Source organism: Corvus moneduloides, chromosome 3 (assembly GCF_009650955.1).
Source record: "Corvus moneduloides isolate bCorMon1 chromosome 3, bCorMon1.pri, whole genome shotgun sequence".
In the NCBI taxonomy this organism is placed as follows: domain Eukaryota; kingdom Metazoa; phylum Chordata; class Aves; order Passeriformes; family Corvidae; genus Corvus; species Corvus moneduloides.
The window spans coordinates 39,072,265-39,095,660 of NC_045478.1; the positions used below are offsets into that span (position 1 = coordinate 39,072,265).

At 41.4% G+C, this 23,396-nt stretch overlaps 1 protein-coding gene across 3 annotated transcripts in view; it reads right to left on the reverse strand.

The window, feature by feature from the left end:
* RNGTT (RNA guanylyltransferase and 5'-phosphatase) overlaps window positions 1-23,396 on the reverse strand; it is a 178,720-nt gene that overhangs the window by 148,940 nt on the left and 6,384 nt on the right. For all 3 annotated transcript variants that reach the window (XM_032105036.1, XM_032105035.1, XM_032105037.1), the window contains exons 3-6: window positions 12,880-12,983; window positions 12,658-12,746; window positions 7,400-7,475; window positions 4,031-4,280 (exon numbers count right to left, since the gene is read on the reverse strand). In XM_032105036.1, coding sequence (XP_031960927.1) covers window positions 4,031-4,280; window positions 7,400-7,475; window positions 12,658-12,746; window positions 12,880-12,983 — 519 coding nt within the window. The remainder of the gene's footprint in view (window positions 1-4,030; window positions 4,281-7,399; window positions 7,476-12,657; window positions 12,747-12,879; window positions 12,984-23,396) is intronic.

Genomic DNA, 23,396 nt, shown 5'->3' on the forward strand with positions numbered 1-23,396 from the left:
TGCAGAGACTCCAGAGAACTCAGCTCACCAGGAGCATGTCAAGTCCTCAGCACTGATACTACCAAGAGTTATAAGCCCTAAAGGATCCAAGGAAACTAATGCACTTAGCATCTACACTCTGCACAACCTTCACACCATCTGTACTAATCAAGCTTGCCCCACTTGCCATGAATTTCTCCACCCATCACTTCAGCCGAAGGAGAAGCGGCAATGTGTATTATCCTGTGTTGGTACAGATCCTAAACACCATCTGGAGGAGTTGGTGAGCAGGAACAGCCCCAAACACACACCTTCCTGACCCTAGTGGCTATCACCAGGCCTGGGTGAGAGCCGTCTTCAGCTACTCAGACTTGACTGAGCGCCAATATGCTCAGAGACTGCCTCCCAGAAGACAAGAAACATTCCAAAACATGTCAGGGAGAGACATCCTCTAAAATGAAGGAAGTGAGAGACAGGGAGTTACACTGATCAGCTTAGATTTAATACCTAGAAACACAGGACCAAATCACAGTAACTGCCTCTTGGCATGTACAAGCAAAAAAGAAACAACAAAATCATACCAACTGTCACTCAGTAGCAAAGGTGTTCCACTAAACATTTGGTTTTCATAATGAAACAGGCTTCACAGAATTGGAACTGCATGCATTTGCCTTGGTTTGTCTTTTGTTTGCTTATCTTGTCCTCATAGAGGAACCCAGAAAACATGGGGTAGATGTAACTTCCATAACACAGAAGAGTAACCTGTTTCAAAACCAGGTTCAGAGGAGTTAGCATTTCACTAACAAAACAGAAGAATCTGCAGGGTCTGGTTTAGGCATAAGATAATTAATTTATTTCCCCTAAACTTCCTATTAGCATTCTTATTTTTGTGACATCTGTGACTTTAGTAACAGGGATATAGACTGGGATGGCAGTTTAAGATTCAGCGTTATCCTTAATTTTAAAAATGGGCTGGAAACAACACTGTGCAATTCAGTATAAACAAAGTTCTACACTTAATAATGGATAAGAAATTATACAAACACACACTGGTAGATAATTAGAGAAAAAGGCATGGAAGCAGCAAGGGACCAAAAGCTGAATTAGTATTGTTCTGCCTTGTAAAAGGCAATTATGTTGAGATATATAAACAGAAGTATTAGCCTTAAGACATGTCAAATTAATTTCTCCCTATTAAGCCTTACTAGGATGGCCTCAACTAGAGGCTTGCATTCAATTACAGGCACCACAGCATCAGGAAAACATGAGTCAACATGACAGACTACAAAGAATAACAAGAAAGGTCAGTAGTACAAAAAATATGGAGTATAAGGAAAAAGTCAACAAACAAGCATTTAACATGGAGAAGGAAATGATACTCATATTCAAATACATAAAATGGTGCTGCCAAATCAAAAAATGGTATTTTTCCCATATCCATCAAGACGGCCTCAGGCAGAACAATAAGTGCAAGGGTTAAACTTTGCAAAAGAGAGTTGGTTAGGCAGAAAAACCCCGAGTCACTAGTATTTAGAATCAATACTGTTATGTACTTTGATAATTAACTAATAAGTATTATCCTCACTATGTCAAATCAGTTTAATCACTTCACCCTGTCTCACCACAAGACATCTGCATTCAAGATCATGAAGAAACTCATTAACAGCCACCATCTCTTCCAGACTATTTAAGATGTCACCATTCATTTTAGAAGCACTGCATCTCACACCTCATAATATGCAACTTACGTGGGACCAGAAGAGACAACATTCCTTAATAAACAGTAAAAATTCCATTTGACCCAAAAAATGCTGGTAGGCTCTGGCTCAGAATTAGAACTTTTTGTCCAATTTGCAAAATCTAGTATCTTTTTCCTGAAGTGAGATTCTAATTGTCAGTTAATAATGTTGTTTCAATGTTAACATTGATCCTGCATGCACTGACAAAGTCAAAATTTGTTTGGATTTCCTGTGTGGCATCTCAGACCGCAACAAGCAAATTTCCAGGTACCTGTGAACTTCCTTAAGGTGATGACAAAGGAAGCTGTAATGGCTTTATGTTCTAATGATTCTTACACTTTCTGTAGTGCAGGAAAGAAAAGCTGTCAAGATTTTTTGACATCAAGATAAGGAAGTTTCAATGAAAAATGTTGCAGTGAAGTTTCTCACATCAGTGTTTCTGAAAAGGAGAGCACACTAATTTCCTTTCATAGTCTAGCTAGCAGTTGTTTCTGGCTATTCATTATTCTAGCTTGGGAGCTGTCTCCTCCTCTACTACTAAACTTTTTTTCTGTCTCCACAAAGACTTGGGTCAAAATGAGAAAATTTCAGAACACCACTATCACTATAGCTACCTCTAGTTTTATACTGCCTACCCCAGGCCTTTAAGGAAAGAGATGAATTAGAAAGGTGAAAACATCTGCTGTAGGAAATCAACATAATGCTGAAAATTTAGCCCTCCAGACAGTAAAATAAGAATATCTGAGCAAGAGGTATTTACCTGATACTCACTCCCCCTGTAGATGGCATATTTACAAGGAATCAGAAATAGACTGTATCCATCTCTACTGAGTTAAGAAGCAGTCCCATCTGCCAGCCAAGAACCATGGTAAAGAATTCTGCCCGTTCCTCCTCTTCGTGTCAAAGAATGTTCCTTCAGAGCTGCAAAACTGAATTATACGAATATGCATATTAACTAGATGATTCTTTCTTTCACAAATTATCTAACTCATAATTAACTTTTAGTTATTAATATGCTTATTCGTATAATTTAGCTTCCAGCTTCCAACAAAACTATGGTGGCAGAAAGAAAACGCCTGGGAAGCCAGTATCATTCCTGTTAAATAGACCAGCTGAGTTTTACACTTGATGAAAAGAGGCTGTCATTGTAATTCATTGTAACACCTCAGCTCCTAATGCATCAGAAGGCACATCAAAAAAACAATTTTAAGGTTCCAGCCCCTCAAAAAATATTTAGATATCTATGTTTTACTGCAAGGCTAATGGAGGAAGTGGCCATACCCCCTGACTCTACTTTTACTGTGTTTTTATAGTGTGGGAAATTTTTTATTCCAGATGAGGGATAATTTGAAAGTTTTCAAAGTTCATCTTGCTTCTTTAGACTGGATTTTGTATTCCTTTCAGGCTAATATTTCCATACTTTACCTGTAAACCTTGTTGACCAGCTGCAGTAACAACAAAATGCTTTTTTGCAGCATATTTCAATATGAGGGTTTCCAAGTGTTTGCAAACAAACACACCTCAGTACACAAGTAAAATAATACATTATCATGCAAAAAAAAAAAAATCTATTTTTGCACTCAGCAATATTCTAGCTTACTTTACTTGCAAACAAAAAAAGCAAGTCAGGAATTTGAAGAAAACTGAGCCATTAGTCTTCAGGTGATACAAATATATTCTTTGTACTTGCGTATTACTTCCACACTATGGTAACTACAATAACTTATTTCATCAGAATTATGCAGATGTATGTCAAAAATCACAGTAAGTGATCAGCCATATTTCTTACACAGCTAAAACAGCTTTGAACAAAATATGATTTCAAAGTTGCCTTGGGTTTTTTAAGCTCATATTGCTTTTTGCTAATCCAATTTTCAATCCTACAAAATTTCCCAAAGCAAGACTGTTTGCCAAAACGAGTGCTGAATTTTAAAAATTATGAATTTCATCCACATGACTACAAAACATAAGAGCTGTTTCCACCCAACTCTGATAACATTTCATCTCTAAACACAGACTGCGTAATTAAAAAACACTTTACTATCTCAAAGAATTGTTACATTAGAAAATTTTTAAGTCATTTTTACAACTGGAGTAGTTGAGATGTTGAATGTTGAAGTTCAAGGTTGACATAGGAAATACAAAAAGGTTTACAATGCATCTACAATTTTTTCCAGTTAGAGAAAATGCTTCCAGTCCCCATTTGCAAGAGCAGTGATGCTTGCATAGTATGTATGATGAGGTAAATGGTGGGCATGAGGTTATGAAATTATGTTTAGCAATTAGAATATTAAGTTCCAAGTCAAAATTACCAGTTTTAGGCGTTCTTTTCTCCTCTTGCCAAAGGAAGAGCTTGATGATCCAGGTTCTGATTCTGGGCCTCCAGTTTTACCATTATCATCATCCTCCTCTTCATCTTCATCAAAGCACCATTCTGGAAGCTCTGGTGGTGATGGTGCATCATCTTCATCGCCGTAACGACGAAACAATTCCTTCAAATAGTCACCTTTATAAATACCTGGAGGTCTAGCCTGAGCAAAAGTAGCCACAGCAGCCTCAATACTGTAAAAAAAAAAAAAAATTCAAAATCGCTCTGAATGATTAATTTACATGTCTTAGTCATGTCATGCTTTACCAAACATAAGAATTATTGGGACTGACAATCAATACAAATTCTGAAGTGGTAATTGCAAAAGCATTCCTTATATTTGAAAGTCCATGCTTGGATCATTCTGGTAGCAGTTGCTCTTGCAAGATTCTGTGTAACTCTGTAGGCACTGCAAATGTTCTCAAGTAACTGCAGCTCGCGCTGCTTTGAGTCCTTATTGTGAGTCAACAGTGGTCTGCTGATCACCCAGATACAACTTTTTTTATTGCTACAGAGAAGCAATGGGTGGCATGCAGACCTGAGGACCACACGAACACAAAAAAAGACCATAGAAACATATCAACAAACTTAATGAAGAAAATTGCAAATGTTCAAATTCAAATATGGTTACATTTTTCTCCCCTAAGAATTGTCTTTCTTCTTATTAGAGGTTTTGCTCTCAAACTGGGAAAAATCATCCTAATCTTTTTAAATTACTTCTCTTTCCAGAAGCTTCTCATAAAAGCACTGTAGTTCAGAAGCCTTTTACTATGCCCCTAACACTTAATCTTGCTCAAATAAATTGGAGGCTGGACCATAAAAAAATTAGAAACCAAAACTAACAGTCATGCATCTCTACCAGCCAACTGGAAAATTCTCCAAAACATACAACAAGGATTTTATTGTTGCCATTTGCATAGATCCTATGAAAATGCTTAACTAAAAACACTGGATGTAATTCTCTCTTCCATTTTTCATGGCTGTGAAGAGCAGTAATGCTCCAAGGATCCATTTTAAAATCTTGCTATGTAGAGGAGAGGAGAAACCACAAAAGATCAAGAGATGCCCCTGTTAGGCTTCTTGACAAGTACATGTCTAAAACTGGAATAAAAGCACATACTACAGCCTGTGACGTTATTTTTTTTTCAGATACTTAATTCAAAATGCCTTTTTTTTTGTCTGACCTGTACAGTATGGAATGGAGCCTAAGAACTTTAAGAAGTAAATTTTCCATAATAGACAGAAACAGTGTCTAAGAACCAGTAAGGTTGATTTACTCTTCTGATCTTTGTAAGAGGAGAAAACAAGACATTTTCCAGAGTGAGACATAGTCTCATTTCAAAAATGACAGTTTTAAAGTCTGAGTTACTTAGAAGGACCTTTCTTCCCCATTCTAATTCTTTTTTAAGACTCCTAATTTCTTTCTCACAAGACATTTTTTACTTTGCTATCTTTCTTAAATTGTTTCACATCTTCTGTAATGAATGCCACTGAAAGGACAAAACAAACCAAAAGTGATGGGGTATGAAAAATGCTCGAATTTTTCTCTGATGATATCAGAGGAGCTCTTATAATCTTCTGGAATAGATGGCAATGAAAGCCAAAAGATTTCAAGTACAGATTTCAAGTACAGAAACCTAGCTGAAAGAAAACAATTTTCCATGTTCTAGAAACACAGCAGTCTTTGGGAAAAATGAGTTCTTGAAAAGAGAATCAAGTAAGGTTTCTGACCACTAGCTGGAGAGCTTTCAGGCTTTCAGGCCTTTCTCTAAACTAACTATAAAATACACCCCAGTGTACACAATACATCAGCAACACTCCTACATCATATGCTTAAGGAAGGGATACGGATAGATTTTTCCATCACGAAGATCTTATTTCCTCATTAGCAAGAAACAGTGCCTTGTTTCAAAGAATGATACAGCAAATTAGATTTATCTTGATACAATGCTCAGCATCAGCTAGCATCTTGCCAAAATTGTTTCTTTTGCTGTGGACATTTTTCCCTACCAGGGGATATCTGGATGTTTTATTAAAATAATCTGACAGAGATGAACAAACTTGATACAATTAACTACCCAAAGCAAAAAAAAATAAGACATGGCTGTTGAATTTTAAGGCTTTTCCCACCACAGTTTGAAAACAGAGGCTGCATAAAAGCAGGAGATCCAAAGAGATTCAAGTGTCTTTCCTCTTTAGAACAAAGGATCAATTCTAAGTCTAAATATTGCATGCTACTTTTAAATTGTTTGACTAAAAGCATACAAATTTTCTAATTCATAGGAACAACTAGAATCATACTACAAAGATATTTGTGTCTGTGTCTACTTCCTATACACAGCTAGGATCCTGCAAAGATTCAGCCACCCATTACCAATGGTGTTCTGTCTCCATTACTCCAATGTCTTTATTCCAAGTTTACTAACAGACAGCAATGACCCAGTTCTTTGCAAACAGCTTGCACATGTATGCTAAGCATAATAACTGCATGTCCAGTCACAAGAAAATCCTGCAACAGGAGTAAAATTTTCTTCACTCAAAGGACCACATACAAGAAGTATCACCAGACTGCTTAATGGACTTGTCAAGAAACATGACTTTCACAGGACTCTGTCAAGAAGGAAATAGTATTTTGTAAATACTACCAAAATTATGCAAAATTTATGTCCACCAGGATGGTACGGGCATTTTTTGGGTTTGGGGTTTCTTTTTACACTAATGTTGTCTGAAAAAGGTAACTACTCTATATGAAGGCACCAATATTTTTAAAAGACAGAAAAAATGGGTGAGTCTGTATAGAAGCATACTGTAGACTTTAGTCAAAAAACAAGCTGGAAACAAGGACTTTGTCTGCCCCCAATCCTTCAGAAGTATGTTACTCTGCTGTTGCTCTAGCTAATCTCTTCAGATCTCAAAAAAAGCCCAAAAACCTACACGCACACCTACATGAAAAAGATGAAAAAGTATGGGAAATACTCTTTCAGGAATCTCTGAACTCTACATTCTTACTTAAAATGTGGGACACATCAGGGGAAGAGACACAACATAATATATACACTGCTAAAGGCCCACACACAGCAAGTACAGCTGACTTTTGACCTACCAGACCTGGAATTCTTGACTACAACAGGCTAAGCTACCAAGAGATTATATGAAAAATGTTAATATGGGCTGTTTGCTCAAGATTATTAGGCAGCTATAAAACAACTAATAGCGAATACATTAGCATAGCTGTCAGGACAATGAGTGAAACATACTGAAGAACCCTTTGGCCACATTCCACAAATCCCCAGGAACTAACATTCAAAGTTACCTCCAGTCCAACTTCTCGACCAAAAAGGCACAGATCAAAAATCCAGTTCTATTGAAACCATGTGTACAATGGACACCTAGAAAATACAAGAAAAGGGCATAATCACTTGCAAGTGGTTTTAACAAACATATTTAGTATTGAAAGTGTGGGTTTGGATCCTTCCACCTTCATCTGTAATATTAAAGGGTTATCCCATTCCCATCACGGCAGCACAGAGCACGTAAGGCACATAAGCCTAAAAGGCAATTTATTACATTCTTTCTGCAAATTAGCAGCAGCAAGGGTACAGGGTACTTCAGTTCATCCCAATCAAGAGCACTAACTTAATGCGATTGAAATATGGCTAATACAGATAAGATTCACAAATCTGCTCAAATGCTTGTCAGAAGGCAATATAATCAAATTCATTAATTATGCTTTTAGTGGATTCAATAAGCATGACATTCATTTCATACCATCAGGCAAAAAATCATATTCAGATTGCCTTATGCTAAAATTGAAAGGGGTGCCACTAGACCACAATTCTACCTCAAATTCGCTATTTCCATGCTAAGACCACACTTACTAATTTTGAAAAAAAAAGTATCTACAAAAAGAAAACTATATAACAGTATAATCACCTTGAATTACTCATCTTTTCAATGTGAGGAAAAAAAAAAAAAAAATTCTTCAGCCTCTATTTTACCGAACTCATCCCCCAGTGAAAGGAGGGACACACTGTCAAAAGTAGTCCATTTTTTTTTCCCTCAAGGCAACAGCACCATCTAGTGATACGCAGACCAGCCTCAAAATTCGTGGTATTAAAAATGTCATGAAGGATTCAGGCAAGATGTTACCTCTTCCTCCTTCTTTATTTTAAATTATAAATATCATTACAGTTTCTACTAACAGCAAGAGCAATTATTCTTAACATTTTTCAGTTGTTACCATAGAATCATAGAATCATTTAGGTTGGAAAAGACTCTTAAGTACATCAAATACAACCATTAACCCAGCACTGCCAAGTGCACCACTAAGCCATGTCCTTAAGTGCCACATCTACACAACTTTTAAATACCTTCAGGGACTTTCCTGAACAGTCTGTTCCTGTGCTTGACAACTTCACCTTTTGGTGAAGAAATTTTTCCTAATGTCCTAAACCTCCCTGTTGTAACTTAAGGTCATTTCCTCTTGTCCTGTCACTGGTTGCCTGGGGGAAAGAGACTGACCCCCACCTGGCTACAGCCTCCTTTCAGGCAGTTGTAGAGAGTGATAAGGTCACCCCTGAAACTCGTTTTCACCTAGCTAAACAATCCCAGCTCCCTCAGCCACTCCTAATAACACTTGTGCTCCAGACGCTTCACCAGCTCCACTGACTTTCTCTGGACACACTCCAGCATGTCAATGCCTGAGCACCAGTGCCAAGTACTGGGGGACAATCACTTCCTAATTCTCCTGGACATTGCCCTTCTTGGCCACCTGGGCACACTGATGGCTAATGGTCAGTAGACCAGCACACCTGATACCTTAGGATTTTAGCTTCTATATTTTTCATGTATCTGTAATCCTGTAATTCATTAGTGTCTAACTCTAAACTCCATATAGACTGTTAGCTACTGTTCTCCCATTTCAGTCAAACGAAACAATTCCTCTCTAGGTCTGAAACTCAAGGACACCTTACTGTCTCAGGCCCTGAGAAATGTAAACAAAAGTGAGCTGTGGGGGAGCAAACCTGGGGTAAATGACTTCATTACCTGAAGCTGTAATTGGAGGATTAACCCCCAATATGCAAATGGACCAAACTTATAAAAGTGTGAAAACTCGTGACCTGTTGTCCATTTTGGGTGTAGCCCCTGGGTGGGCTTCATCTGCCCAAAGTGTACCTGAAGGCCCTTCAATAAATATAACCACTTTTTATTCTCTTAATTTTGTGTAGCCTCTGTTTTTATGTAGTCCCACAAGGCATCACACCCAGGTCCTTTTCTGCCAGGCAGCTTTCCAGCTGCTCTTGCCCAAGCCTGTAGCATTAGCTGGGGTTGTGCAAGACCTGGCACTCAACACCATGAAGCAAGCCACTTTAAGCTTTAATTCATTTTCTCATTTCTCTACCACAGCTAGTAAAGTAAGTTTAGCAACAATTCACTTGATGCATATTCAAACAAAACGTGAATATCTATCTTTTTTCTTTACACTCCTCTACACTGGAAGTATAAATTTTTTCAACTGGAAAACCAAAAAGTACCCACAAAAAGCAGACCGATGGAAAAAACCCCACAAATTTAAGGGGGTAAAAAGAAATACGTATTAACTGTAACAGGATCAGGTTTTGTGCCTGCCCAACCAAGCTTCCCTTCTTGATAAAAGCAAGGTAAAAATTACTACGAATTTTTCGAATTCATCATTTCTAACTATTTAAAAATACTAAAAACTGTGTAACTTGCATCAAATGAAATGAATTTTAGCTTCCTTATATCATTTATTCCTAGCAATCATTTCTCCTTTGTTTTCTGCTGAAGCAAAATTTTTGCACATCCCTTCCTCAAGGCTGGGAGGCATACTCCTGGTCCTTCGTGCTGCAAAAATAAAGTTTCCTTCCTATATTGTTCTAGATTAATTGAAAATTTTGATCACTTATCATTCACATTTCAGTCTCTTTTCATATCTAATCTTGACACTAAGAAGGAAATTGCACACAATTGCTATCACTAAGTCCTGCAGCTGTTACTGCTGCCAAGAAGGTTAAGTCAATAATTTTATACACATGACAAAGATAAGAAGCATCTCAGCATGAGACCAATGGCTTGAAAGAGAAAGATCACACAGGGTGCAGTACTATCACCGCTGCAGACTGCTTTCGTTTTTGATAAAAACATCCTCCACACCAGTCCCTCGAAACAAGTGTCCAAAACAACAAATTTCAGTAATTTACAGAAGGGAAATGGAAAATTCCAACATTCCTCTTTTACTATGAAAGCCTAAACAACACATTCTCCAAAAGTTTAGTCAACATACTATTTTCTCCTCGGCTCTTTTTAATTGACCTTTTTCTCCTATAGAGGTGAAACATCTAAATAATGGAAAAACATTCAAAAATTCATCAAAGCCAGAAAGTTAGTGGCTCAACACTAAAAATGGCATTTTATAAGTTGAAATATCAGCTAAATGTGTCTGCTACTTATAGGATATCACCGTGCTATTCATGCACTATATAAACTGCTGACCATAACCACTTTTTCAAGTTCTAAAGTATTATTGGAGGACCAAGTGGAAGAACTGCAAAAGGAGAGTGAAAACAAGGAATTGCTAAACAAAAAAAGTGAGTGAGATCAGTCACCAACAATATCTTGCTTCTGGTGTAATTTTTGAAACACTGTTGGTGACTGGTCCCACTCACTCCCATTTAGCAGTTCCTCATTTTTTAAACCACTTAGTTGTGCTACCATTCAGAGAAGAACACATAGGTCTCTGTGCTGTTTTCAACTGAAGCAGTTAATTTTCTTCACAGTTGATGGTACAGGGCTGTGTTCTGGATTTGTGCTGAACACAGGGTTGATAATAAAGAGATCTTTTTGTTATTGCTGAACAGAGCTTACACAGAGCCAAGGCCTTTTCTGATTTTCGTGCTGCCACGCTGGGGAGGAAGTTAGAGGTGCCTGAGAAGCTGGGAGGAGACACAGCTGGAACGTTGACCCAAACCCCAAAGGGACTCTCAAGACCGTAAAACATCATGCTCAGTGCACAAAGAGGGAGGAAGAAGGAGGAGTGGGGGGACATTCAAAGTGACGGCATTTGTCTTCCCAAGTCACTGTTACACATGGGGGTCTGCTCTCCTAGGGATGGCTGAACACCTGCCTGCCCAGGGGAAGCACTGAATTCATTCCTTCTTTTACTTTGCTTGTGTGCATGGCCTTTCCTTTCCCTATGGAACTGTCTTCATCTCAACTCGTGAGTTCTCTACATTTACCTTTCCACCTCTCTCCCCAGTCCCACTGGTGGGGCAGTGAGGGAGCAGCTGCGTGGGGCTTGGTTGCTGGCTAGAGTTAAACCACAGCAGTCTCAAATTAAACTGCATTCTATGTGCAATAAGGAAGTAAGAAAGTACCTAACAGAAAACTAGGTGAAAAAATGTGTGACCAAATTAAATCTCTCAAGCACTCAAAAAAAAAAAAAAAAATTGTCAGTGGTATCATATCCTGCAACAGAACAAGAAGCAATGGCTACAAATTGAAATACAATAAATTCTGTTTCAACATGAGAAAAAACCACCTGTATATTGTGTTAGCAAACACTGGAAGAGGCTGCCAGAAAAAGTTGTGGAGTCTTCAAGCCTAGAGGCTGGTAAAAAGCCAGATGGGCATAGTCCTGAGGAAGCTGCTTTAGCTGGCCCTGTTCTAAAGAAGGGCAACTGAGTAGCTGATTTCCGCAGGTCCCTTCCAACAACTTCAGCTATCCTACTGTGTATCTGGATGAATCCTAAACTGCATGAACATATGAGCTTAGTTTACCAAGCTCTTAGCAATGACACCTGCACAAACAACTGTTCCATGTACTCCTAAGCCGCAGAGATGCTCAGATTGAAGAAGGCCGCAAAATTATCATCCAAGGGGAATTGAGGACAACACCCATTCTGACTCTGGAAACTCACCTGCAAAGTAATTTCTTGTCTCTGATAGTTTGCAGGCAGAAATGAACATTAATATGATTAACAAAAATGAGAGTAAAAAAGTTTTAACTAAAACTAGAAGGGATGCAAATTAAACTCAGAACGTATTTCTCTCTGAGTAAAAAAAAGGTATGCTTAGAACATTAAAATATTGACTACAAGACCATATACCACAGAAGAATTAACCTAGTCTCTGCTGCCAGTTTTGTGAGACTTGCTAAAAAATCTCTGATAATTCAGTTACCAAATATGACTTCAAGTAAACCAGACCACCAAATGTCAACCCAATACATAACTTGCATTTGTATCAGCAGAAGTTACAAAACCACAGTGCAAGTATCATGTACTTGTACACAGCTCTTGGGCCTGTATAATTTTCTGCATTAAGTCAACAGCTGTTATTAAACCGATGGATGCAGAAACATACTACTATCTGTAAAAAAAGAAATATACTTGTTTCGTAATAAAAGCAATCAAATTTATATATGCATAAACACTGTACTGAGGAAATTCCTTTGCTCAGACTTCTAAGAATAAGAAACAGCAGTTACAAGCAAATGTGAAATAAAGTAAGAGTAAAAACTAATGATGGGTGTAAGATGGATATAAGATGTACCTATAAGCTCTGAAGGATTCTTATCACTGAAGTGTTCACATACACGGATAAATGTTTCTGTATTCTCAGGTGTAGGGCACTCACCATGCCTGAAAAACACAAGAACACAGGGATTAGGAGACATCTGGGGGAAACGATAAAAGAGAAAAAAAAATTAATTTCTTCAGTGTGATCTTCCAAATTAAAAGCCAAAGAAGTAATTAAAAAGTGCACACAACTTACCCTTTACACTGGAGCTTTATATATTTAATTCCCTCTTTCTCTATATCATTTCTGTCATAGAATCTAGTGGTGTTGGTCAAGTCTACCAGCAAACCCATTTTAACCTAAAAAGCAAAAAAAATATTAAACTTATATATGTGGTTCAAATACCAGTGCATAAATTCTAAATGGCTAAAAACGTAATAATTAAAAGCAACTGCAGGCCACATTTGTAAGTTTAAAAATTATTAAATATTGCATTTGTTTGTAAAATCTGAATTTTACCATCATTACAGACATCTGTATTTCTTCGTGAAAGCTGGTGTCTAAATTAGCACTAGCCATCAACTCAAAAACTTCAGTTTGCTCCAACCAATGATTCCAAATAAGAAAGATCTGCTAACAGCAGGAAAGTGTGGTAAATATACTTTAACATGCTAAAAAGACAAACAAGATGGAATCAAGTACTCTTATGGCAAGTAGAACAATACTAAACACTGGCACAGTGAAAGTACCGTAAGAAAAATTAACCACTGAGACTTACATATAAGCACACTCTCAGAAAAAATAACTCCTTTTTACTTACTTATTAGAGTGCAAAACAATGAACACATTTTCAAGTTTAAATTAATCAAATTAATTAAATTCTTGGAAACGTCTTATTTAAAGCTAAAATGCAAAACAACTTCAGATATTCAAAGATGCTGTCAGCAGTTAAGGTGACAGTGTCAATCACTCAGACGTTAGGGCATACCTGAATCCAGGATGCATTGTCCACTCTACCCTAATGTGTTCCCTCGTGCATCAACTTACTTTTTTAGTGTTTGTTTTTATAGCTGTAAAATAGGTCTTTTAAAGAGCCTTGTGGAAGTTACTACGTTTTTAAAAACAAGGCTGGAAAGCAGAAATTCCACTGGGTGGCACAAAACACACACAGTATTATCAAAGTATATCCTGCTGATCCTTGTTCCAAACAAAAATTCTAACGACAAACCTACCAGTATTACTGCACAAAACAGCTCACTAACACACCTGAGCAAAGAAAGTATTTCTGGTCTCTTGTCTTGTAAGTGCAAGCAATTGCTTTTGGACAAAAAGCTCAGCGTCATGCTTTCAGGTAGCACCAACAGACTGGCAATAATTTAGCAGCGCTGTTGGAAGAATTACAAAGTAAAACAACGTTTCTACACAATTCAGAAAAGGTGAAATCCAATTATAACTAGAATACAGTTCAGAAACAGCTGTTTCACACGAATATGTTGTTTAGTAGACCCCTAAAGGAAAATTACCAATTATCTACAGAGCTAGTTCTCCATTGTATTCAAAGTTCTGATGATAGATGCTTGTAATACTTACATACTTTCATATTACTTTTATTTATCAAATATTAAAAACCGTAATGATGTTATATCAACAGCATTAAGACTTCTAAAGTAATATCCAGATCAGTTCTGAATTTCTCATTGTAAAGTCTGCATATTGTATTCGGAATACTTTATTTACTCTTATTACTGTGTTTTGCGGAAATATAAAATACCTCAGAAGGGGGTCCACCTGAAAACAATGTTACACCACCTGAAACTTCAAATACAAAGTGTCAACCGAGCTGCTAAACATGGAGACTGACAGCATCCTAGACAGTGATTAATTCTGAAGGTGTTGGGGAGGATGAAACAGGAAAACCTTGGAAATATGATTGCCTGACAAAAGATTTTGGGAATATGAAAACTACAGGCAACATCGAAATGAAAGCCACTTTTGAAATACCAGGTCTTAGTTACTGAACAACTAGAAAACAATGGTATGGCCACTGAAGATAATCCCCTCTTGATTGAACAATACCCTCTGCTTGCAGGCAGGTCCAAGGGTCAGAGCAGACCCTACTAGCTCAGCAGAAGGGGTCCAAAGAGTAGTTTTTAGAAGTTAAGGTGTAACACTCTATGGTAATATAAGAACTCTTATAGGCTGTATGTAAATGCTATAGGATTTGTATCTTGTATTAGATTGGTTAGTGACAATTAGAATATTCAGTACAGAAGATGATTTATTGTATTGTAACCAGGACTTCAGACATTCTCACTTCTATACATTCTCTATTCCTCTCTTCTACTCTTACTTCCACTCTTGCTCTTACACCCTCTCTCTCTCTCTCACCTGCTTACTCTCTTGGGCCTGCTCAGAGCTGAATCTAGCAGCTCTGAGCAGTGCCCCAATACCCACGCCCTTTACAATAAACCGACTGTGTCCCAAGACCTGCTTATAGAGATCTCTCCATCCGTCTCCGTCCCGACCGAACCCGCCCGTAACCTACAGTCTGGCGCCCACCGTGATTGCCGAACCCACACCCAGCACCTACAGTCTGGCGCACAACGTGATTGAACGCCCGGTTCAGCTTTCTCCATCTGTAGGACTCTTCTCCATGGACGGTAACTAAAAGACCAGTTATAGCCACCTAGAACGTGTCGTGAGCACAGCATACCGATGCTGCGCATCGTAATAGCTGGAGCTCTGTAATTCTGCTGAGGCAGCCTTCGAGCACGGGGATTACCTGGAGCTCTTGGAGGGAATTGCCTGGCAGTCCTCGAGCACGGGCCGCCACTGCTGCGCAGCGGCCCCCTGGAGCTCTTAGAGGAAGTCTGCCGTATCACCCCTCGAGCACGGACACGCTGCTAAGCAGTGCTGACTGGAGCTCTGCGGAGGGAAATCTGCCGCATGCCCCGAGCACAGGCGAGTAGTGCTGAGCACCGCCCGCGCTGGAGCTCTCAGTGCGGACCCACCCGTGAGGTCCTGAGCACGGAAAGCCGTTGCCAAGCGACGCCTGAAACCGGAGCTCTGGGAAAGGACCGAAAAGCGGCGTCCTGAGTGCTGAGTGGAGTGACTGGCCATCCCCCCACGACAGACATCTGAGTAAGGACGCTGCTCCTGCGACATCACCTAAGTGAGTATCATACTGGTCTAAAAAATGGGACAAACCCACTCTGCCCATGACAGAGATCTCTATAAGCAACTTAAGCATTTACTTATAAGCTCTGGTCCAAGTCAGTTGCCTAAACACGAGCTAAAAAATCTTTTAGAATGGACCCGACTTAATTTCCCAAATGCTGACCGTTCAGCCGTCTTTACAAGAGACTTTTGGGACACAGTTGGAGTTAAACTCTTTAATAATATTTCTTACCGGGATATGGCAGCTGCACAGCTGCTCCCAGCTTGCAGAGCGCTGGTAGAGCTGTTTGCTGCGGTGGCGCCACCTGCAGCAGTCACCCCGCCGACCCCAGCTCCGGCTGCTAGTCCGCCCCTTGCCGTCGCGAGCCCGCAGCGGAGCATGGCCCCCGCCCCTCCACCGGACCCCGCGGCTCCGGTACCCGCGGTCCGGCTGACGCGCGCCACCCCGCCCCCCGCGCTCGCGGCCCCCGCACCCGTTACCCCGGCCCCAGCCACCCCACCGGACCCTACGGCCCCTCCCGCCATCCCGTTCCTCCCCGCGGCCCCCGCGGCCCCCGCAGCCCCCACCCTCAGTGCCAGCGTCTCCGCGGCCCCGCCCCTTGCCCCTGCCCCCCCGTCCCCCCCCCCCCGGTTCCGTCACCGCGGCTCCACCCCCCCCTGCTGCCATCACTGCTACCCCAACCCCCGCTGCTGACATCATGATGGCCCCGCTCCCCGGCGGTACCCCGGCGGGGCCAGCGCCTACCCCCCTGCTACCTACGGGTGTTACCCCTCCCCCAGCCGCGCCGGTTATGGCCATGGCTGCCATCATAGCCGGCCCCCCCCAAAGCCAAGCGGCGACCCTTCCTCCAGCCCCCCAGGTCCCCCCCCCCACCACGGCGCCGATGATAGCCATTGTTCCATCCGCGTCCGCCGCTGCTGCGTCTTCACAGTCCCCTGCCGCTCCCGAAACACTGGTGCCCAGAGCGCCGGCCACGGCCGCGCTGCTGTCTCCAGCACCCCCTGTTACTGCAGGAACCCTACCCCCCCCACCCTGCCGTTCAAGCGCACACAGCACGCCCCGAGCGGTCGCCCAGCCCCGTGGCAGCACAGACGCCTGTATCTACTCCCGCCCCTGCCGCCGTTTCTGTGCCGTTCCCCGATCCCGGCACACCACCGCTTGCGCTGGGAGCGCCCCAGCTCCACGAGCCACTTGGTCCCGGTGCCGCGCTGCCTGCACGGAGGTCTGCAGTCTCCCCCGTGCCTGCCCCTGCTCCAGCTCCGCCTCCCGGCACCGCCGCTCCGCCACCACCCACCCCAGCCCAGCCTACAAGCTTCCAGCAGCAGCACGCCGCGACCGCAGCCCTAGCCCCTGGTTCTGCAGTCCTGCCATCTCCCGCTCCGCCTGAACCATCCGCCACGCGGGCTGCGGCCATTACATCCTGCCGCGCGGACCTGATGACGCAACACGCGCATGCGCAATCGCTGCAACACGCGCATGCGCGATTGCTGCAACTCCCGGGACCAGCCGCGCATCCAGCCGCGCATCCTCCTCGCCCGCCGCCACCGAGATCGGCTGCGCCACTCCCAAGCTCTGCTGTGTCATCATCGCTGCCCCTGCCGGGTCCCATCCCCGCGCCGCAGCCGCCCCTGCCGGGGTCCCCCGACACCGTACAGCCGTATCCCTCCGCGCAGCTCAGCCCCCCCTCAGAAGCCGCGAACAGGGGGGGAACGCAGAGCAGTAATGCAGCTCCAGTGGCAGGGGAGACGGAGAGCCCCTCTGCCGGAGCTGATGCTTTAACACAAGTAAACTCTGAAAAGCAGCCAGATTTGTTTGCAATGAGCCCCAGAGTCCCGCCAGCGAGCGACGGGGATCTTGCAACCCAGAAAGAGAAAACGAGTTCTGAGAGTTTGTCAGCGCTACCTTCTGAATCAAAAAATCCTCCAAAGTGCTCAGATTATTCTCAATTAACAGATTGCCATGAAATAAGACCCCAAATCTATAAAGATGAAAGTCTTAGTCTATTAACTAAGCCTGTGATAGCTAGCCAACAGCCTGACAGTCCTAAAACGTGGGCTGCTAGCCACACTCTCGAAATTAAAGAACTAAAAAGTGCTGTAAGATACAGTGGTATTTGCTCACCGTATCTTAAACAACTGCTAAAAAGTACCCTAAAAGGAACACATCGAACTTTAAAACGCATTTTAAATCAACAGAAAGGGGGAGAAGCCCAGGATACACCTCAAAGGAGGTTGAATAAGGCTTTGTATGTTTATAATTTTTTGAATAGCTCTGCAGAAGAGCCTGATCCCCCCATCTCCAGACATTTCTTAAACAACAAAAAAGCAAAACTGAAGGAGCACCCCCTAGTTTTAATTAAGAATTTAGCATCAGGAAAAATAGAAAGACCTTATGATCTTATAATGTGGGGAAAGGGATTTGCATGTCTCTCCACAGGTGAAGGAACCAAGTGGATTCCAGCAAAGAACGTGAAGCTGTACCACGCATCAAAGCCCACTGTCGGTTCCACTTCAGGCAGTGACCCCACGAGTGGAAGCCGAGAAGCCAACACTGAAATGTGAACTAGGCAGAACCACTGAGAGAAGATTGTCTGCCAGAAACAGCTCAAGAAAAGAATGGAGTTTTAGCATTATTTGTGTAGATGCATGTTGCTTTTAACCTTTTGTTTTAGTTTTTGTAATGAAACTTTACCTGTAAATCAACCAAAGACAAATGTCTGGGTTGCTTTAGCCAAATCTGCAGGCTCCGATACCATCTGTCTATCTGACACAAGCCCTGACAAACCTGTTTCAACCTGTTTAGTTGGAATACCTTTACCAGAAGGTTTTGGTAATGTTACTTTTGATAAATATTATGCTGTATGAACTTATCCGATCATTCTGTTTCCATTCACAAACAGTTACAAAACCTAAGGGACCTAGCTAACCAAATTACAACAGATAACCCGTCTTGGCTAGACAGTTTGTTTGATGGTTGGAGCTTTGCACCTTGGCTAAGGGAACTCTGTAAAATAGGCTTGATTATTCTAGTAGTAATAATTATAGTTTTAGTAGCAGTACCTTGTATACTTTAGTGTGTGCAAAAAATGACGAGTAGGACTATGTCTAATATCTTAATTGTCCGTCAGAAAGGGGAGGATGTTGGGGAGGATGAAACAGGAAAACCTTGGAAATATGATTGCCTGACAAAAGATTTTGGGAATATGAAAACTACAGGCAACATCGAAATGAAAGCCACTTTTGAAATACCAGGTCTTAGTTACTGAACAACTAGAAAACAATGGTATGGCCACTGAAGATAATCCCCTCTTGATTGAACAATACCCTCTGCTTGCAGGCAGGTCCAAGGGTCAGAGCAGACCCTACTAGCTCAGCAGAAGGGGTCCAAAGAGTAGTTTTTAGAAGTTAAGATGTAACACTCTATGGTAATATAAGAACTCTTATAGGCTGTATGTAAATGCTATAGGATTTGTATCTTGTATTAGATTGGTTAGTGACAATTAGAATATTCAGTACAGAAGATGATTTATTGTATTGTAACCAGGCCTTCAGACATTCTTACTTCTATACATTCTCTATTCCTCTCTTCTACTCTTACTTCCACTCTTGCTCTTACACCCTCTCTCTCTCTCTCACCTGCTTACTCTCTTGGGCCTGCTCAGAGCTGAGTCTAGCAGCTCTGAGCAGTGCCCCTATACCCATGCCCTTTACAATAAACCGGCTGTGTCCCAAGACCTGCCTATAGAGATCTCTCCATCCGTCTCCGTCTACGTCCGTCCGACTCATCCTTAACCTACATGAAGGAATTATGCAAAGGCAATTAATTCAACGATTACTTTCCTCCTCCATTCCCTACAGCATTTTGCAAATATCTCCAACACTACTTAATTTAGGACTCTTGCACTTCTCGCTTGCTATTCTTTTGCCATTATCACTGATCATTTCAATCATATACAACTGAAGCTCATGTGAAGTGACACTCTTCCTCACACATTTCATGGAGAAGTAAGGCAAACAGGCATCCAGTGTAATTTATCCAAAGCTATAAAAACTTTTATGGAGCATAGAGTGTATAAGGCCTGAAAGCAGTTTCCCTGTGTTACAGAAAGTCTAATAATTTACATTCTCAGTCCATGGGATTGACTGCACATATCACACTACAATTTAGAGACTGCAAAGCACAAGAAAATTATCAAGAAATTTTTAAAAAACAGAGGGATTATATAACATACCAAAGTATACAACTACGATTTTCAAAAAATCCATGCAAAAAAACCACCAGTACCACTGGAACAAAATAAAAGCTTTCCCCTCACTTCCTCACATTCCAGGTATCTCCAGCTATTAATGCCTTACGCATGTGCTCTTCTGCTGCTGTGCAATTAAATGGGCTTTGCTAGGTTCCCCTGTATGAACCCAGAAATTTCTCCTTAGACACTGGAAACTGAAAACACCCTCCCCAGGAAGGGGAGAACATACTGAATTCACTCCAGTCTCAGGAATTTTTTCTTGCATTTATTTGAGGAAGATAGTTTTGATCAGTGATTGAATGCATCTGTGAAAATAATAATGTGGCTGAAAATTGGTAAGTAGTTTTCCTAATAGGAATTCTGTAACTTAAGCATACTAGTTACCCAAACATTGAGCTAACGTCGTAGCTCTTTGTGACAGAAATAAATCTACCTATATAGAGCATTAATTGTATTAACCTACCTATTCAAGAAACAAATTAAAAAATAAATACATTATTCATGCTGTCACCAGTTGCTCAAGATACTATGCCAATACTGACAATCAGAAGAAAAATGGGGCTGCCATGGCTAATCAAATAAGTTTCTAACATTCAGATTGTCAGCAACAAGCTCCATGAGGAAAGGAATCACACAGGAAGCTTGGTAGAGACAGTTCCACCCAGACAGATGTTGTGTTAAATGCTGAGCTGGTACCTTCAAAAATCTGTGGTAACAGCAGTATCTCTCTATTACAGAAATCCAGATGTAAAAGTTTCTGCTGAAGTCTTTTATTTGGGAGCTAAATTATATGGACTTAAGTAATAACCAGTTTTCAGAAGTAATTCATTCTGCAAAACATTAGCAGCAAAAAAAATACACTGCAGTAAAATTACAAGAACCATGCACAGTGAGCTACTTTTGCCTTGGGTGGGAAAATTCACTCTTCAAGGGCTCCTCAATTTCACATTTATTTCATTGCTGACTTGTTGGTAAACTGCTGATCTACAAACTGAGCACTCCAGTAACCACTACATAACTTGGCAAATAAAAAAAATATATATTTTTTCAAAGAGCAAACACTCATCAACAGTGCCAGGGTCCAATACAATGTAAAAGATTTGATGAGAACAGAGAGTTTGAGAGAAATTCTATGTTCTCCTTGTTAATCAAAGTTATCAAAATGTAAGTGGGGATCCCCATGCTACTAATTTTACTATCAAATTCTAATAATTTGATGTCACTCAAGACATGATGAATTTGTAGCATTATCATAGGACTGATAGATGTGACTACTACAAAGTCTCACCATGATTTTTTTTTTGGTGGCAAATCACTACGGAAGCAAGCATTTAGAAATTCTGAATAAGGCTGTGAAGCTCTCTGTAACTTCAAAATATACACAGAATTTTAAATTAGTTTAAACCACTAATAAGATTGGTTTGGGAAAATTTCCAGGTATGCCTATCAAATCCAGTCAGAGTCAAAAATAACACATGAAAGAGGAACTCAAGTAGAATTTAGATGCACATGTCAGAGACTGAAATATTATACTTTATGGCTTAAACATTTTTATGAAGGATTTTTGTCCATTAAAGCTGCATAAGGAAGGGACACCAACAAAAGCTGCACCACCGAAGCCCACCCTGAACGGGCCCCCTGACTGAGGCCCTGGACTGTAAGTTGATCTGAGATAAGATAAAAGTGGCACTGTTCTCAGGTCTGGGATGGGGGAGAAGAATATTTCCCCAAATTAAGCCCAGCAGCTTCAGGGTGGAACCACAGCCCCAGGTTTATCTGCTACCAGGTCTTGCACAGACTGTCCCCCCAGCCCGGGGGAGAAGGAGAGGTTTTGGGTGTGTAGCCTCTGGGCAGAGGCAGTGAACGCCCTGCATAGACTAGCTCAGCTGTGGGGGCCCCCCACTGCAGGAAAGCCACATCTACAGGACAAGACATGAGGGACAGCACAGGGGGTGTCACGGTCCATCAAAGGACCCCTGAACGGTTCCCCAGACCCTGCACCAGAGCACTGCATGTGATGTAAAAAGATGCAACCGACACAGAGCCTTGCAAGGGACAGTGTCAAACTTGCCCCTGCTCAGGGGAGGCACCTGGGTGTTCCCACCTGGCCCAAACATATATTAATCCACTGGACTCTATCCTTTGTGGTGGGGGACCCTCATCACCAAGAAGACCAGATGGAAGGGAGCAGCAAGTAGTCATTGGGACCCACAGAGGGGTCATATGTCACTCTTCCTGTGCCCCTCCCACCACTTTTTTCTACTTCTTCCTTTCTCTTTCTTTTTCTTTGCTTCTTTTACTGTTAAATAAACTATATCAATTTTTTGGTATCAACATTTAACCTCATCTGGTTTGAATTTTGTTTTGGGGAACATTTCGAACCTCAGAATTCTTTCTGTTTTATTCACAGACAGTTCTCTTTGGTCCTCTGTGATTAGAGTGGATCGTAAAAGCACAGATGCAAGAATTCTAACAAGAAAAATCCTACCAGTTCAAGCACCTGAGAACAGGCACATATGCTTCACTCATAGTCCTTTCTTAGCGCATTACTGCACAGGTAACTTCTACCACTGCTACACCGAGTAGTTCACCATCTACTTCATATCTAAGACTAAATAAGATGAATAAAATGAGGATTCCCATCTTTTAGTTACCTAATTTTTCTGATGTTTCAGGTCTGATACTGTTAAACAAATTGAGAATTAATTTAACCTAGATCAACAGCAAAAAACAATGAAAAAAACCACCAAAAAAATCACTTCGTGATTCATCTCAGACATAATCAAAACAAATGGCGCTAAACTTCCTATATGAAGTTTAATAACCAATTAAATGCATTAGGCGCTAGGCCTTTCTTTGCCTGGCAGGCTCAAAATCCCATTTCCCACATCTCCAGATGCACTAGACTGGGCACAACACTTCAGAGACCTATATGAAAGGCTGGAAAGGTCCTGTTCCCCACCTTTATTGTCACAGTTGTGCTACAGTGCAGAACAAGCAAACTGAAGCACACAGATAGAAATGGGAAAAACAGAGAGTGACGAAGTGAGCCAGAGCCAGAAGTCTGTAGCGGTGGATGCAGTGAGGTTCAATAAGGCAAAGTGCCAGGTCCCGTGCTCGGGTCACAGCAGCCCCAGGCAGTGCTACAGGTGGTGGGAGGAGTGGCTTGAGGGCTGCTCAGCAGAAAGGGACATGGGGGTGCTGGTTGACAGCTGGCTCAATATCAGCCAACATTGTGCTGCCCAGGTGGTCAGGAAGGTCAGTGGCACCTGGCCTGTATCAGCAATAGTGTGGCCAGCAGGACCAGGGCAGGGATTGTCCCCCTGTACTCAGCACTGATGAGGC